Genomic DNA, 19,087 nt, shown 5'->3' on the forward strand with positions numbered 1-19,087 from the left:
GCTCATTTTGAGGTTTCATTAAAGTGAGGCTTAGATCAGTTCTCCTTATTGAATTACATTATCTAAGTGAACAATATTCTCTTCTGTCTTCCAGAACAGAAGCAGCTCATCATTCTGGGGCACTTTGGTTTGCAGCCCGATGCCACGGAATTCAACCTACTTAGAGACCACAACTTTCACCACTGTGTAGCCAATGACACCTTCACCAACATCAGCAACAAGAGCAAAAATGGCGATGTCTCCCAGGACAATATCTGGTGGAACCATCTAGCCCAGACTGCCTACACAGGTACTCACTCCCCATCGATGACAAATACAGGTGTCCCCGTTTTTTCGAACGTTCGCTTTACGCCAACTCGCTGTTACGAAAGACCTACATTAGTTACCTGTTTTTGCTAACAGAAGGTGTTTTCACTGTTACGAAAAAAGGCAGCGCGCACCGAGCAGCCTAGTTCGTCGCCCATAACTGCATTCTAGTCGGCATTGCTTAAATCCGTGCCTGTGAGCATCTGTGCTTTATGTCGATTTATTTTGTGCATCCATTAGCAAGATGAGTTCTAAGGTATCGGAAAAGCCTAAAAGAGCGTGTAAGGGTGTTACACTTAGCGTAAAACTAGACATAATAAAGCGTTTCGATCGTGGTGAGCAAAGTAAGGAGTGAGTTTGGCTAAGGGTTTATGGAAGTTGACGAAGATGATGTTGAAGAGGTTTTGGCATTCCATGACCAAGAGTTGAGAGATGAAGAGCTGATGAAGAGGAAAGGATAACAATTGAAGCCGAACACAGTAGCAAACGGAGCGAAAGTGAAGACGTCCAGGAACTGAACGGGAAGCAAATGCGTGAGATTTTCGCTGCAATTGACAACGCTGCAATGATTGCAGGAAAAGTATGACTTTAATTTTGAAAGGGTACGTAGGTTTAGGGCATATTTGCAGAATGGTTTGAGTGCTTACAAAGAACTGTAAGATAGAAAAATGCGCGAGGCTAAGCAATCAAGCATACTGGCAATCCTTCCACATCAGCCACAGCGGACGACGAAACTCGACCTTCAACATTGAGGCAGGCAGACATAGAAGAAGGTGACCTGCCTGCCCTGATGGAAACAGACGACGATGAGATGACACCCCAGTCTCCTCTACCTCCCACCACCCCAACCTCCGACGACTCAGCCTAACATACCACCATCAGTGTCCTCACTGTCTTTCCGATTCTGGTAAGTGAAACTACACTGGGCGTATATTATTTCTACTTTATATAGGCTGTGTATTTTTATGTGTTATTTGGTAGCTTTACAGCTTAACGGTTACTGGAAAGAGTACTTCTGCAGGAGCGCTTGTGCCGTGTGTTTTTGCCGCGAGTGCTGCCGAGAGCGCTTGCGTAAGATTTTCGCTGCGGTGGACAGTGCTGCAATAATTGTAGAAAAGTATTCCTACATTATATAGGTTGTGTATTTATCAGATCATTCCTGCTTTTACTATGTTACTGTTATTTTAGGTTTTATGTGTTATTTGGCATGATTTGGTAAGTTATTTTTTGGGTCTGCAAACACACAAATTTTTCCCATATAAATAAATGGTAATTTCTTCTTCACTTTACAACATTCCGGCTTACGAACCGTTTCATAGGAATGCTCTGCCTTCGAATAGCAGGGCAAACCTGTATTGCAATTGACCAATGTTCCCTTTAAGGTGTCCGCATGTGCGTGCGCACACATCTTTTGCTACCAGCGCATGATGGAATTTAAACTGTGCACAAAAAGTTGTCACTCTCTGCATTATTGGCATGATAAGTATATTTAATGATTGTACATAATTACATTTCTTCTTCCAGTTTCTGAAGCGGACGGTGTTGACAACGTGGAGTTTGTAATGATTTGTCTGAAGATTTTACAACTGGCTTATTTATACTGTTTTTATTGAAGAAATTGTTCAGTGTGCACATGTTATTGTCACTGGGCAAAAAAATTGCACAGCACAAGATTTTTATGCACACTGGCTATTACAAATTAGAGGGAACATTGCACTGGATGGTGCTTGATCCTGCCCTGCCCACTGCCTATATTTACCTCACCATCTCTCGACAGTTGCCCATGGCCACCCACAGCTCTGCTTCCAATGGAGCTCGAGGCCTGAGTATTGAGGCCACTTGAGGTGGAGTCAACCCCACAGTGATCAGACTTCAGATAGCAAATCCTGACATTGTTTATAAACTTTCTTTGAATTTCTTCCAAATCTCTGAGAATCAGAAACATTTAAAACTGTTCAAATGAAGTTAAGCAATCAAAAACAAGCTTTAAGAAGCTTAAATCACAGGAGGTTAATCAAAAGTGTAAAATTCCAGAAACAATATTGTTGGACATACCTTTAAAGTTCAAAGTAAGTTTACTATTGAAGTACCTAAGTACGTATATTGTATGTCACCATAAACTACCTGGAGATTCATTCTCCAGGTGAGGTTCACAGTAAAAGAAAAAAGTATAATAGAACCAATGAGAAACTACACACAAACAAAGAATGACAAACAACCAATGTGCGAAAGAAAACAAACTGCAAATAAAAGATAGATAAATAAATATTGAAAATTTGACTTGTAAAGTCCTTGAAGGTGAGTCCATAGGTTGTAGAATCAGTTCAGATTTGAGGTGAGTGAAATTATCCATACTGGTTTAGGAGCCTGATGATTGAAGATTAATAACTTCAATTGAACAACGTGGCTTCTTCTCACTGAATGAAGCTTGGTGACCCCAACATAATGAATTAGATTGGCAATGTTTCATAGCCACCACAGATGTGTGACTGAGGGCACAGATGAGAAGAGCATTGGGACATGGAGGGGTGGGGGGGCAGTGTGTGTGTGTGTGTGTGTGTGTGTGTGTGTGTGTGTGTGTGTGTGTGTGTGTGTGTGTGTGTGTGTGTGTGTGTGTGTGTGTGTGTGTGTGTGTGTGTGTGTGTGTGTGTGTGTGTGTGTGTGTGTTCGTGTTCCACTGCTGTTGCCACAAAATCCAACATCAGAACATGCAGAGGATGTGATCTCCTGCTTGTACCTGACTTTGCTATTTGAAGAATCCATTGCCATAGCTGTAGATGGGCTGAATAGCAACATCAACAACAAAAGCAGCATCACCAATATGTTATGGAACCTTGAGCCAAAGCACAGAGAACAGAGAAAGACATGAGAACAGAATTTTCTTTTTAAAAGTGTCTGTATCAATTTATTGTACAGTAAAGGTCAATCAGTGAGATTACTAGGAAGTTCTTCACTCACTGAAGGCTACTCTCATCCAGTTTTTGATGAGAAATGTGAATCCTAGTCCCTTCCTCATCACCCATTTCTCACCAAAACCTGAAGATACAAAAAGCCTAGTATTCATTCTCATTGTCACTCTGGAACAGACCTTCAGTAGTGCAGTAGAATCTCACCTCTGAGTCACAAGGTGCAGGGTTCCAGTTAAGCGGAACCCTGTGACCAGACGTTCAGCTCTGAATTCCAGGTTAACATCAATGTGACACCTGCCCAGTAGTTACGAGTGATCCGTCTCCTGTATATGGGTTGGAAAAGTCTCTGAATCTATTTGAAGGGTTGATCACCCTTTTATTTGACTTTAGAGATAATCAGAGTTAAGGGAGAAGTCTTCACAGCAGTTCCCCATTATGATCTTTGCTATCTGTGTAACACCTCAGCACAGAGTCATAAACCAATTCTGCATGGATACGAGCCCTTCAGCCCAGTCAGTTAACAGTGCCCACCCATCTAGTCCCAATTTCACGTGTTTAGCCCAGTTCCCACTGAGCCCAGTCCCTCCAAGTATTTATGTAAGTTCTTCTTAAATGTTACTATTGTGCCTGGCTCAACCACTTCCTCTGGCAACTCATTCCACATATTCACTACCTTCTTCCCCTCAGCTCCCTTTCAAATCTGTCTCCTCTCACCCTAAATCTCTGCCCCTAGTCTTGAACTCCCTTACCTTGGGAAAAGACTGATGATTTACCTTAACTATACCTCTCATAATTTAAACATTTCTGTAAGGTCAACTCTCATTGTCCTACATTCCAAGAAATAAAGACATAGCCTGGCCAGCTTCTCCCTATAGCTCAAGCTCTAGCCCTGGCAACACCTTTGGTCCAGCCCTGTTAATCTCTACAGGGACCTACTCCCTCCCTAGTGACCATTTTACTCTTAATATAGCTATAAAATCCCTTGGGATCTTCTTTAACCCCACCTGTCCAGATGTATCTCATACACCCTCTTCGCCCTCAATATTTACCTCGTATGTGTATTCTTAGACTTTTTATAGGATCACGGGATATACTCATCCCCTTTATCCTGAATCCAATGTATCTCTTATCATTAATGATTCCCTAAACTTGCCAAATTTACCCTTCACATTCTTAAAGCCTCTCACCTGCTATTCATTGCTCTCCTTTTCAACAGCCTGCCCCTGATAGATCCCCAAAAACTAGACCTGGTTTAGTTTAGCAACTTAACCTGTGGACCTGCCCAATCCTCGTCATTCACTATTTCAAAACTGCTTTTATGTCCTCTGTTATGTGACCACGGTTTTGTTTACTGTTACTGTAGACAGGACTATGATGTCAGTATAAAAAGCTGCGACAGACTGCTGGGACTTTCGGAGAGAGGGAGAGAGGGAGAGAGGGAGAGAGGGAGAGAGCGAGAGAGCGAGAGAGAGAGAGAGAGAGAGAGTGTTTGTGTGTGTGTTGGACATAAGCTACTGACAGGAGCTTGCTACAACAATGGGAAAAGTCTGAGACTTTCCCATGCCCAAAGGATTGGGTTGATTAACAGGACATAGTGCTCATTGGATGTGTGACTGTCACTTTGTATGATCCATGCGTAGATTTTTTTGGAGTATCCTGTGGTGACCACTTTTGTTAACCCTTACCTGGTTCGGGTATGTTATGTTGTAACCACTTGTGCTAGGGTATATTCCGTGACTGTCACCTTGTGATATTTCTATGTGGATTTCAGTACTTGACGGATAAGTACTTGGACTTGACGGATAAGATCTTCGGCAACTGTTACTTCATTTTTTCCAGTGTGGAACCTGTGGAATTCTTCGTGATCACCTCCTCTCTACATTTTAAAGTGGATTTACCAGTCCCTTCCCTCAGAGGTTGTATTAAGAGCATCCTGAGCAGCTGCATCACTGCTTGGTTCAGAAATTGCACCATCTCGGATCACAAGACCCTGCAGCGGATAGTGAGGTCAGCTGAGAAGATCATCGGGGTCTCTCTTCCTGCCATCATGGACATTTACACTACACGCTGCATCCGCAAAGCAAACAGCATTATGAAGGACCCCATGCACCCCTCATACAATCTCTTCTCCCTCCTGCCATCTGGGAAAAGGCTCCAAAGCATTCGGGCTCTCACAACTAGACTATGTAACAGTTTCTTCCCCCAAGCTATCAGACTCCTCAATACCCAGAGCCTGGACTGACACCTTACCCTATTGTCCTGTTTATTATTTATTGTAATACCTGCACTGTTTTGTATACTTTATGCAGTCCTGGGTAGGTTTGTAGTCTAGTGTAGTTTTTTTTCTGTGTTGTTACGTAGTTCAGTCTAGTTTTTGTACTGTCATGTAACACCATCGTCCTGAAAAACGTTGTCTCGTTTTTACTACGTACTGTACCAGCAGTTATGGTCGAAATGACAACAAAAAGCGACTTGACTTGACTTATTCCATGGATTACTGGACCTTTCTAGTTTGCCATCTTAAGACTTTAAGAACCGTTCCTAAGCTTGACAGTACAGGAGACACAAACACCTAACACAGTTAACTTCTGGTTATTTCATATAATTTTCTATACTTTGAGTAGGTACTAATAAATATAGTGGTTTTTTCATTGAAACTTGACTAATTTGTGATCTATTGCTGCTGGTATGTAACATAAAATTGGGGGCTCGTTTGGGATTTAGAACATATCAGAGCTTATTGATTGATCGATTATCGATTTCATTTATTATTTCCCTTTTGATTGACTTGTGTGTGGAAACCAGCAGCAATGGATATTGATACACTTTTGGCATCACCAACCTCTGAGGCATTAGGGGAAGCCAAAAAGAAACACTTGTTACTCGTTGCTGAAAAGCTGAAACTTACTGTGGTAAAGTCAACTATGAGAAAGGCAGAGATTCAGAGGAGAATAGCTGAGCACTATGTATATGTGGCTGTGTTTGAAGCCGAGGTGTTAGAAATGTTCCCTGAAAGTAAACTAAGTGACCCTGAGCTCCAGTACAAGCTTTAACAAATAAAGTTAGAGAAACATCAATTAGAGCTAGAGGTTGAAGAAAGATGATAACAAAGACAGCAAGAGGCTGCCGAAAGAGAAAATGAAAGGCAAAGGCAGTTTGAAGCCGCGGAAGCAGAAAAAGAGGAAGTTTGAGCTAGAGAGGTTAGAGAAACTGCAGCAAGGTGGTCCAATGTTTGACTCTGGTGATAGGTTTGTTGCCAGTCAGGAAGTTAAATTGGTCCCTCCATTTGATGAGGCTTAGGTTGATAAATACTTCCAGCATTTTGAGAAAGTTACTCAGAACCTATGGTGGCCAAGAGATGGTTGGCTTCTCCTGTTACAGAGTGTAGTTAAAGATGAGGCTCGGCAGGCTTATTCTGCCCTGTCAGTTGAAGATGCAGCTGACTATGGGACAGTAAAACAGGCTGTGCTTAAAGCTTATGAGTTGGTTCCAGAGGCCTATAGGCAAAGGTTTAGGAATTTGAAAAAATCTGTGAGCCAGACTCTTGTGGAATTTGCTTACAAAAAGTCTGTGTGTTTTGAATGTTGGTGCACATCTCAAAATGTGAATGATGATTTCAAAGATTTGAAAGAGTTGATTCTAATTGAAGAGTTTAAAAGGTGCATCCATAATGACATAAAGACATATTTAGATGAAAAGGATGCTGCAACTTTACAAGAATCTGCTAAGCTAGCAGATAAGTTTGCTCTAACCCACAAGTCTAAGTTTGCTCCAAGTAAGACCGTCCAAAAGAATAGCATGGATAATCAGAGTAAACCAGAAATCAAATCAGGGAATAGTGAGAAAGCTAAGGATGAAGGGAAGCAATTAAAGGAGAAACATTCTCGTCTTATTGTCACTATTGCAAGAAACCTGGTCATGTTATGGTTAGTTGTTTCCTTCTGAGGAAGAAAAAGGAGGTAGTTCCAGATGCCTGTATTCAGTGCTTTGAAACACCTGTGAACCCACAGGGTTCTGGACATTCGGATGAAGCTCTGTCAAAGGCTGAGACATCTGACTTAGTTAGGAAATAATTTATTCCTTTTGTGTCAGAGGGATTTGTTTCAGTGAATGAAGGGTCGCCCCCGGTGCCAGTGAAAATTTTTTGAGATACTGGGGCTTCTCAGTCACTCTTGTTGGACAATGTTCTAGAGTTTAGTGATGAGACTGCCACTGGTGAGGTAAATTTTATTCAAGGCATTGGGGGTGACATTGCTTTAGTACCTCTGCACAAGGTAATTCTGAAGTCAGAGTTAGTTTCAAGACCGGTTAAGATAGGACTACAGCCCAGTTTACCGGTGAAAGATGTTTCTTTGTTGTTAGGAAATGATCTAGCAGGTGGCAGATTTGTCCCCGCAGTGCAGTTGACAACTAAGCATATCACTGATGAACCAAAGATGGATTCTAATGCTTATCCATCCTATGCAGTAACTTGAGCTATGGCTAAGAAGCTTGCCTATGCAAATGGTCCTATGCAGAATGGTTCTGCTACCCATGATAGCCAAAATCAGGACTCAGGTTTTGATGACCTATCAGTGACTTTCCTTCCTTCATTGTTGGACTAGGATCCTTGTACTAGGTCTGACTATAAAGATTTGTCTCTATCCAGGAAGGAGTTTATAGCAGAACAGACCAGAGACCCTGAGATTGCAGCCTTGAGAGATAGAGCTCTCTCAGGTGATGAGATTCAGAAGGTGCCAGTAGGGTATTATATCAAGAGTGGGGTGTTAATGAGGAAGTGGAGACCACCTGATATTCTGGCAAGTGAGGAAAGGGCAATTATTTACCAGGTTGTAGTTCCTAAAGTTTATAGAAATGATATTTTAAATTTGGCTCATAATATGCCCTTAGGTGGCCATTTGGGTGTGAGGAAAACTGTGGACAAGGTTTTGAAACCATTCTTCTGGCCTAGTTTGAGGAAAGATGTTGTGACATGTTGCCGAACGTGTCACACTTGTCAGGTTGTGGGTAAACCTAATCCAAACCACATAGGGGGAGAGAGAGAGAGAGAGATCCAAAAAAAGAAAATATACTTAACCCCAGACTACACTAATGCATACCCCTGCCTAGTAGGGGTCAAAAATAATGAGAGTGTTGTTCACTGCGCTGTTTGCAACAGTGACTTTTCTATTGCCCATGGTGGGTTAAAATGTAAAAGATGTGTTGAGGTGAGTTTAACAGGTGTCATTCACTCATTAGCATAGCTAATGTCATTGAATCTCTTACTATCTTTCCTTTCAGTTAGTCCTGACGAAGGGTCTTGGCCCAAAATGTCAACAGTGCTTCTCTTTATAGATGCTGCCTGGCCTGCTGTGTTCCATCAGCATTTTGTGTGTGTTGTTTGAATTTCCAGCATCTGCAGATTTCCTCGTGTTTGGTCATTGAAACTAGCTCGCTAGCTGCTAAGGAGCTACTCTATTGCAGACATCCCCCCTCTTCTGGAAGTTCCAGGAGTCTTCCACAAATTGATGGTGCTACCTCCCTGAAAATGAGTTTTTGTAGGGTGGGATGTCTGCTAATCAGGTCACCTCAGTGGCCCAATGCAGCCGATTCCTGCATTTCGTGAACCCCTTTCTAAAGTTATTGTGGATTGTGTTGGCCCTTTGCCCAAGACTAGAACTAACCATCAGTATTTGCTAACCATCATGTGTACAGCATCTAGATTCCCAGAAGCCATACCTCTCAGGAATATAAAAGCTAAAACTGTGTCGAGGGCTTTTATAAAGTTTTTCACCCAATTTGGTTTGCCTAAAGAAATCCAGTCTGATCAGGAAGTAATTGTATGTCAGGATTATTTCAGCAGATAGTTTACAAACTGGGAGCCAAACAAATTATGTCATATGCGTACCATCCAGAATCCCAAGGGGCCTTAGAAAGATTCCATTCTACCCTCAAAACCATGATTAGGACATTCTGTATTGAAAATGAGAAGGATTGGGATGAGGGAGTTCACTTGCTTCTATTTGCAGTAAGGGAGTCAGTGCAAGAGTCCCTAGGCTTTAGCCCTTTGAATTTGTGTTTGGGCACCAGGTCCAAGTACCTTTAGCATTGTTAAAAGAGCAGTGGGTTGACAATGACCTGCATATTAATTTGTTGGACTACATTTTAAAATTCAAGGACAGATTGCAAAGGGTTTGCGACATAGCAAGGGAAATTTTTAAATCAGCCCAGGAAAGAATGAGGCCATTCAAGCCAGGAGATAAGGCACTTGTTTTGTTCCCTGTGTAAACAAACCTTTTGCAAGCTAAGTTTCATGGTCCCTACGAAATTGTGTCTAAAGACAGTGATGTGGATTATGTAGTCAAAATACCAGACAGACGAAGGCCAATGCAGCTTTGTCATGTAACCATGCTTAAGACGTATCATCAAAAGCAGACTGCAGCTGTGGTGGTTGTTGTAAATAAAGATGGGCTTGAGCTCTTTGGGAATTTACTGACTGAACCTTATGAGACCCATTTTAAATCAAACATTATTTCAGCCAAATTGACAAATTCAACTATTTTGGAAAACCTTGATCAAAATTGGCTCATTTACAGCCACAACAGCGGCAACAGATGAAGCAGTTGACCATGCAAGTTAGGGATTTGTTCCCTGATGCTCCAAAAAGAACCACTGTAGCCTCACATGATGTAGATGTCAGTGATGCCAAACGTATAAAACAACATACGTATTGCATGAATATTGAAAAATTGAGACTTGCTGAACAAGAGATTGAGTATATGTTGGAAAATGGTATTGTTAGGCATTCTACTTCAGATTGGAGTTCACCTTGTGTTATGGTACCTAAACAGATAGTAGTATCAGGTTTTGCAATGATTACAGAAAGGTGAATGCTATAACAGAAACTGATGTTTATCCCATCCCTAGAGTGGATGATTGTGTAGACAAGGTTGGAAAGGCTAAGTTTCTTACAAAGATTGATCTGTTAGAAGGGTATTGATGTGTTTCATTAACGGATAGAGGTAGAGAAATTTCTGCAATTGTAGCACCTTCTGGATTGTATGAATACAAATGCTTCAGGAACATTCCAGAGAATGATTAATTCTGTCATTCAAGGGTTAGAACACACAGATACCTATATTGATGATTTGGTCACAGGGAATGACACATGGGAACCCTATATCTCTGTAGTGGAAAAGCTGTTTGACAGACTCTCAAAGGCCAATCTTACAGTTAACTTAGCTCAGAGCAAATTTGGCCATGCCACTGTGACCTATCTTGTCACGGTCCGGTCCGTCACTCCGTATTCCAGCTATTCCTTTTCTCCCTTGTTCTGTTGGGTGCCTTAATTGAGGCACCTGATTCTCGTTTCGGGCTGGCAACATAAATAGCTCTGGGGTCCAGAAATCCCTTGCTGGACCGTCCTCATCAATAACCATGTTAGTAACATCATCAGAGTCCCTGTCAGAACCTACACCCAGAAGCTCAGCTCTGTGTCCTGTATCTAAGGAAGAGTCCCGGCTCTGTGTCTTGTGTCCAAGAAGAATCCCGGCCCTATGTTCTGTATCCTGTGTCCAAGAAGAGTCCCGGCCCCAAGTCCTATGTCCAAGAAGAGACCAAGTCAAGTCCGAGCCAAGCCGGAGTCAAGTCCAAGCCAGGTCGAGTTCTAGTCAAGAGCCAAGACTAGACCCAGGGACCAAGTCTCTTCCAAGACCCGAGTTCCGAGTCATGACCTTAGTTCCTTGTCAAGTTCAAGTTCAAGTTGTCTGGTTTGTCACTCTACATCTACATTCATGTTATCATTTTGTCCTTACTCCTTGGCTTCCCTAGCATTCTTAATCAACATAGTCCAATTCCTAGTACTTCAGTGTCTGTGTCTTGCATTTGGGTCCGCTACCAATGCCACCTTATGATATAACTTGGTTATGTTGTAGGTCAAGGCAAGTTGGGTCCTGTTCAGGCAATTTCTGAGGTTCCCATTCCAACCAGTAAAAAAGCTGAGAAGATTCCTGGGAATGGTCGGATATTATTACAAGTTTTGTAAGAACTTTGCTGATATCACCCTCCCATTGACAAACAGCCTAAAGAAGGGTGAAAAATTTGTTTGGACAGAGCCTTGCTAGGAGGCTTTTGTTAAATTGAAAGCTATCTTATGTCACCAACCTGTGCTCAGGTCACCTGACTTTGCAAAGCCATTTTCCATAGCTGTGGATGCCAGTGATGAAGCTGCAGGAGCAGTGTTACTACAAAGGGATGATTATGAGGATGTTGACTATCCTGGGGCTTACTTTTAATGAGCATCAAAGAAATTATTCCACCATAGAAAAGGAATTATTGTCACTTATTTTGGCTTTGCAGCATTTTGATGTGTATGTTTGCACAGCTCAGAAACCACTTGCTGTTGTTTACAGACGATAATCCATTGATGTTTTTGAGTAAGGTGAGAAACAAAAATAGACAGTTGATGAATTGGAGTTTGATTTTGCAGGAGTATGATCTCATGATAACTCACGTTAAAGGCAAGGATAATATCTGATTGTCTTTCCAGATGTTAAGTTTACGATGTACTTTTAATAGTGAAGTCAGATTTACTATTTGTATACGCTTCTGCAATATGTTATATTAGTCTGTAGTATGCTGTATGGTAACCGTAAATGTACTGTTTCACATATTGTAGTTTGCAGTTAAAATTTTGCTCTTACAGATCAAAATTTCCCTTTTTGGGGGGAGGTGTTACGTGACCGCGGTTTCGTTTACTGTGGGTGTCACTTTAAAATGCCTGGATGAGGCAGGACTATGACATCAGTATAACAAGCTGCGACAGACCGCTGGGACTTTGGGAGAGAAGGAGAGAGAGAGTGGAAGTTTTGGACCGCAAGCTGCTGACAGGAGCTTGCTGTGACAATGGGTAAAGTCTGATACTTTCCCATGCCCAAAGGATTGAGTTGATTAATGGGACTCAGTGCACATTAAATGAGTGACTGTCATTTCGTATGATCCATATGTGGATTTTGTTGGAGTATCCTGTGGCGACCACTTTTGTTAACCCTTACCTGGTTTTGGGTATGTTATGTGGTAACCACTTCTGCTAGGGTATATTCCGTGACTGTCACCTTGTGATATATCTATGTGGATTTCAGGACGACTCAGCAGATAAGATCTTTAGTGACTGTTACTTCATTTTTCCCAGCATGGAACCTGTGGAATTCTTTGTGATCACCTCCTCTCTACATTTTAACATGGATTTACTAGTCCCTTCCCTAACTTATTCCGTGGAATACAGGACCTTTCTAGTTTGCCATCTTGAGACTTTAAGAACTGTTCCTAAGCTTGACAGTTTGGGAGACACACACACCTAACACTGTTAACTTCTGGTTATTTCATTTAATTTTCTATATTTTTGAGTAGATACTAATAAATATAGTGGTCTTAACATTAAAACCTGACTCATTTGTGATCTATTGCTGCTGGTACGTAACACCTCACTTATCAAAAAAGCAAAACATCTTCCTCAGTTGCATGTACCTCTGTCATGCCTGAAGCATCTGTATTCTGGAATATTGAGCTGTCAGTCCTTCCTTTCGCTCAGCCATATTTTTGTTACGGCAAAATTATTCCAGTGCTCAGGTTCAACCTCGCGTATTGAATTAAATTAATTTTAACTGAGTATATTGTCATTGCCTTCACTGTGCCCCTAGCTGCACCAGGTTACTAAACTTGCTCTTGCTGGCTACTGTTCAACACATGATCCTTCTTGATTTTTTTTGTTTTGTGATTTTTTTTATTGAATTCATCAAACAAACATTTCCATAAGATGTATTTCAGACATTGTACATATATATCGCAAAATCTCCACAAAGTATTTATCTGGGGTATACATTTATAGAAAAGAGTGGAAAGAAAAAACAAGCAAAAGGAAAGACCTATGTACAAGTAGTACATCTTTTTTTACAACAGATTCATTGATTTGTGAGAATAAAATCAGGCCTATGAGGCATTATGTAGTTAAACCATTTTCCCCAGTATGAATCAAATTGTTCCAGCTTATGATTAACAGATGCTGTTATCTTCTCCATTTTGTAAATGTCCATTGTAATTTCCATCCATGGATTTAAAGTTGAGCTCTCCTGTGATAACCATTTCCTAGTAAGAGTCTTTTTACCAGCCACCAACAGTATATTCATTAAATATTTAACTCTTTTCAACCATCCTTGAGGTACATATCCAAAATATATGGTCTTACTCTCCAAGGGTATTTCACATTTAAAGATGTCTTGTAGAGCATTGTGTATCCCCCTCCAATAGTTTTTGATAACAGGGCAGTCCCAAAAAATATGATAATGATTTGCATTTTGATTTCCACAATTTCTCCAGCAAACAGGGAGGTTACTATCATAATGGGATTTCTGAGAGGGTGTAATAAAATATCTTATCAAGTTTTTCCATCCAAACTCCCTCCATTTCTGTGAATTGGTACACTTCCATTGATATCTCCATATTGTCCATTCTTCCTCAGATATAATTATCCCTCTTTCCTTCTCCCATTTTGTTTTAATGTATGAAGTCGAATGTGTTTTAAGATTTGACAACCCCTTATACATGCTTGAAATGATTCTACTACCATTATCTAAATTATATGCTTTTCTAAAGAGCTCTATCAAGCATGTATTTGCCTTGGTTACATTTTTAAGCATCTTATTAACATATTGTCACATCTGTAAGTACCGATAAAAATCTTGTTTTTCTAATAAGTGTTTCTCTTTAAGCATTTCAAAACTGAACAGTGTTCCTTCTTTCATTATGTTGCAAAGTACTGTTATTCCTTTAGCTGTCCAGTCCTTAAATCTAGCATCCAATTTATTTGGTGTAAAATCAGAGTCACATGTACACCATTTAAGAATTGCAATATCTCCCTCTAGATTATATTCTTTTATAGTAGTTTTCCGTATTTTAAAAGTCAATTTCACCCATAGGTTAACAATATTATTTATGTGCCTTTGCAGGTTGTTATCAGCCAAAATTGCTTGTATGGGGATAGGAAGTACCCGCTCCTCAATGTTTTTCCATTGAGCGTCATATGATGGGTTGCACCAACATATCACAGCTCTCAACTGTGCTGCAAAATAATAATCTCTAAGAGAAGGTAGGCCCCATCCCCCCCCCTTTTCCTTTGCTAATTGCAAAGTTTTGAGATGAACTCTAGGCCTTTTACCCTGCCAAGTATACCTTGATAGCATCTTGTTCCATTCATTGAATTGATTTTGATTAATCTCTATTGGTAGGGTCTGAAAGAGATATAACAGTCTGGGCAGTATATTCATTTTAATAGACTCAATCCGTGAACTGAGACTGAAAAAAGGAATCAGGCTCCATCTTGCCACATCTTCCTTAATTTTTTTTATATAAAGGCTGATAATTACATTCTGATAATTTTGCCAAATCTTTTGGCATAATGATGCCCAAATATTTGAAAGACTCTGTGTGCCATGCCCAGGGGTATCGACTTTCAATTTCTCTTGGTGGGCTATAGTAATATGAAAGTAATTGGGTTTTATCTATGTTGATCTTGTATCCTGATAATTGACCATATTGTTCAAAGGATTGTATCAATTTAGGTAAAGAGTATGTTGGTTGCCCTAGATAGATCAAAATGTCATGATCCTTCTTGAACCTGCTTAAAGTTCCACTTCCCATCCCTCCAGTATAGTTTAAATCAGATGCGGATAAGGGAGCTGTTTGATGGAACATTCTGCTCTGAAAACTTCTCATGTCAGGTGAAGGGTTCTGTAAAAACACCAGTGATGTGGTCTTTGTGATCCAATTTGTCTCCATCTGTTGCACTTGTGTCTTGGAGCATTAACCAGCTTGTGCAACACTTCCACTTCACATCACTCTCCAAGGAATAAATGGAAAGATGCAATAATATGTTTCTCTTTAGGCGTGCAAAGAATGGCACATAGACCATTTTCATGCCATCTGCCCCAGAATGTTAACACATTGTGCTATTGGGTCTGAAACCTTAGATTCAAGGTGACCAGTTGAATTTAGGTAATTGATGCCATGAATCTGACAGGACACCATGTAGAGTCTCGAATATGATAGCTATGTAATTTGTTAATCTTATCAAATTACTGAAACAGTTTATTTCTTTGTTTCCTCTCATCACAGGAAGATGGGGAGTGATCCGCCAAGGTCTCAGCAGTCCCTGGATACCAGATGGTTGGAAATGGGGAGGAATTGTCTCTGAACACTGTCCAGTTTGGATTGAGTTCTTCGTTGATTAGAGATGAAGCAGATATACTGGATTTCCATTAATTCGGCCATTGATTATTCGGGGCAGCTGCCTATTTGGAACAACTCTTAAAGAACAAAAACCCATTGAGCAAATAGCCAGGACTTCCTTCATTTATTTGGGACTCTATACCACTTAATTGAGGCATGAGATTGTTGTCAAACTGTATCTAATTAGTGCAGTTGCATGCATTGGCATGGCCATTAGATATTACACCATTCTCAAAGCAAATAGTTTCTAAATAGCTTACATTGTGTGTGTTTATGGCCAAAAATCAGCGATTTTTCTCACTGATTGTTGGTGAGTAAGACAATTCAGAACTGTTTTGTTCATTATCGTTTCAAGCAATCAGGCTTGGGGATGCCAGAAATGGCAGGGGTGAAAATATATTGATTTCATCTCTTCAACAAATTAGGAACTATGAAGAATTTGAAGGCCTTGGCAATCATAGAACATAGAATAATACAGCACAGTACAGGCCCTTCAGCCCACAATGTTGTGCCAACTCTTAAACCCTGCCTCCCATCTAACCCCCCGCCTTAACTTCCTTCATATACCTGTCTCGTAGTCTCTTAAATTTCACTAGTGTATCTGCCTCCACCACTGACTCAGGCAGTGCATTCCATGCACCAACCATTCTCTGAGTAAAAAACTTTCCTCTAATATCACCCTTGAACTTCCCATGCCTTACCTTAAAGCCATGTCCTCTTGTATTGAGCAGTGGTGCCCTGGGGAAGAGGTGCTGGCTGTCCACTCTATCTATTCCTCTTAATATCTTGTATACCTCTATCATGTCTCCTCTCATCCTCCTTCTCTCCAAAGAGTAAAGACCTAGCTCCCTTAATCTATGATCATAATGCATATTCTCTAAACCAAGCAGCATTCTGGTAAATCTCCTCTGTACCTTTTCCAATGCTTCCAAATCCTTCCTATAGTGAGGCAACCAGAACTGGGCACAGTACTCCAAGTATGGCCTAACCAATGTTTTATAGAGCTGCATCATTACCTCGTGACTCTTAAACTCTATCCCTCGACTTATGAAAGCTACAACCCCATAAGCTTTCTTAACTACCCTATCTACCGGTGAGGCAACTTTCAGGGATCTGTGGACATGTACTGCCGGAACCCTCTGCTCCTCCACACTACCAAGTATCCTGCCATTTACTTTGTACTCTGCCATGGAGTTTGTCCTTCCAAAGTGTACCACCTCACACTTCTCCAGGTTGAACTCCATCTGCCACTTCTCAGCCCACTTCTGTATCCTATCAATGTCTCTCTGCAATCTTCAACAATCCTCTACACTATCCACAACACCATCAACCTTTGTGTCATCTGCAAACTTGCCAACCCATCCTTTTACCACCACATCCAGGTCATTAATAAAAATCGCGAAAAGTAGAGGTCCCAGAACCGATCCTTGTGGGACACCACTAGTCATAACCCTCCAATCCGAATGTACTTCTTCCATCACAACCCTCTGCTTTCTACAGGCAAGCCAATTCTGAATCCACCTGGCCAAACTTCCCTGGATCCCATGCCTTCTGAATAAGCCTACCGTGTGGTACCTTGTCAAATGTCTTACTAAAATCCATGTAGATCACATCCACCGCACTACCCTCATCTATATGCCTGGTCACCTCCTCAAAGAACTCTATCAGGCTTGTTACACACCATATTCCCTTCACAAAGCCGTGTTGACTGTCCCTGATCAGACCATGATTCTCTAAATGCCCATAGATCCTATCTCTAAGAATCTTTTCCAACAGCTTTCCCACCACAGATGTAAGGCTCACTGGTCTATAATTACCTGGACTATCCCTACCACCTTTATTGAACAAGGGGACAACATTCGCCTCCCTCCAATCCTCCGGTACCATTCCCATGGACAACAAGGACATAAGGATCCCAGCCAGAGGCTCAACAATCTCTTCCCTCACCTCGTGGAGCAGCATAGGGAATATTCCATCAGGCCCGGGGGGGGCCTATCCGTCCTAATGTATTTTAATAACTCCAGCACCTCCTCTCCCTTAATATCAACATGCTCCAGAACTTCAGTCTCACTCATATTGTCCTCACCATCATCAAGTTTCCTCTCATTGGTGAATACCGAAGAGAAGTATTCATTGAGGACCTCACTCACTTCCACAGCCTCCAGGCACATCTTCCCACCTTTATCTCTAATCAGTCCTACCTTCACTCCTGTCATCCTTTAGTTCTTTACATAATCGAAGAATGCCTTGGGGTTTTCCTTTACCCTACTCGCCAAGGCTTTCGCATGCCTCCATCTTGCTCTCCTCAGCCCCTTCTTAAGCTCCTTTCTTGCTACCCTATATTTCTCAATAGACCCATCTAATCCTTGCTTCCTAAACCTCAAGTATGCTGCCTTCTTCCACCTGACTAGATTTTCCACCTCACTTGTCACCCATGGTTCCTTCATCCTACCATTCTTTATCTTCCTCACTGGGATAAATTTATCCCTAACATCCTGCAAGAGATCCCTAAACATCGACCACATGTCCATAGTAGATTTCCCTGCAAAAACCTCATCCCAATTCACACCCACAATTTCTAGCCTTATAGCCTCATAATTTGCCATTCCCCAATTGAAATTTTTCCGGTCCTGTCTGATTCTATCTTTTTCCATGATAATGCTAAAGGCCAGGGAACGGTGGTCACTGTCCCCCAGATGCTCACCCACTGAGAGATCTGTGACCTGACCTGGTTTGTTATCATTCATCTTGAATGTTACAATAAAAATGAAGATTTGGAGGATGCAATCATCAAAAGCATTATATGAAGGCAGTCCATTATCTGCACTAGGTATCTGTGCTGATTTTGTTCACTTACAGTTAACCAAAAAAACATAGTCAACCAAAAACCAAAAAAAAAATTCTCCCTTGATAGCTATAGGAATTAATACACACTTTTATTGTGCTGTAGTAGTTTTGGTAGTGTTCCAGTTTGTTCTGAATTTCAATTAAATGTATAATTTCTGACTCAATTAAACAGTAACATGTCTTTTTATACCTTTTTAACAATTTCCATGGAACTTTGACTAATTAGTGCAGCCACATGTTGGTCCTGAAGTGTCCCAATTAATTGGAATCCACTTATATTCTGGACTGCATGACATTCCTGATTTAAGAATGACCAAAAGCTGAATTACTCAAAATGGTTGTTTAGTTTACTTCCAAGCTAACAAAATAATTCCGCAGTGGCACAGGATCTGTCATTTGTGAAATGCATTGGGTCAGCTGATCCTTCTGATTCATATGTCTCCTCCTGGTTTCCTTCAAAAGGTTATCCTTTTGATTGCTCCAAAATTCTGGAAAAATAATATTAAGAGTAATTCATATCCTAGATCCTCACTTTCCTTTTGGAAATGGAAGATTGAGTCCACACCAGCCATAGAGGACCCATCTTTACACTGTTTTGATCTTTTATATTTTCCCTACTCTTCCTTAACTTTCCCCAGATTCTACCAGTCGCCAACACTAAAGGACCATTTGCAACAGCCAATACATCTACCAAGCCTCACAGCTTTGGGATTTGGGAAGAAACCAGAACACCCGGGGAAACCCATGCAGTGCTAAGGAGAAAA

The 19,087-nt window shown here is 41.0% G+C and overlaps 1 protein-coding gene across 2 annotated transcripts in view; it reads left to right on the top strand.

Moving 5' to 3' along the window:
- Positions 1–18,475, top strand: part of LOC140740452 (endonuclease/exonuclease/phosphatase family domain-containing protein 1-like) — a 100,408-nt gene extending 81,933 nt beyond the window's left edge. For both annotated transcript variants that reach the window (XM_073069615.1, XM_073069614.1), the window contains exons 7-8: positions 95–289; positions 15,363–18,475. In XM_073069615.1, coding sequence (XP_072925716.1) covers positions 95–289; positions 15,363–15,478 — 311 coding nt within the window. In that variant the 3' untranslated portion in view covers positions 15,479–18,475. The remainder of the gene's footprint in view (positions 1–94; positions 290–15,362) is intronic.
- The last annotated feature ends 612 nt before the right edge of the window (positions 18,476–19,087 follow it).

Source organism: Hemitrygon akajei, chromosome 17 (genome assembly GCF_048418815.1).
Source record: "Hemitrygon akajei chromosome 17, sHemAka1.3, whole genome shotgun sequence".
In the NCBI taxonomy this organism is placed as follows: domain Eukaryota; kingdom Metazoa; phylum Chordata; class Chondrichthyes; order Myliobatiformes; family Dasyatidae; genus Hemitrygon; species Hemitrygon akajei.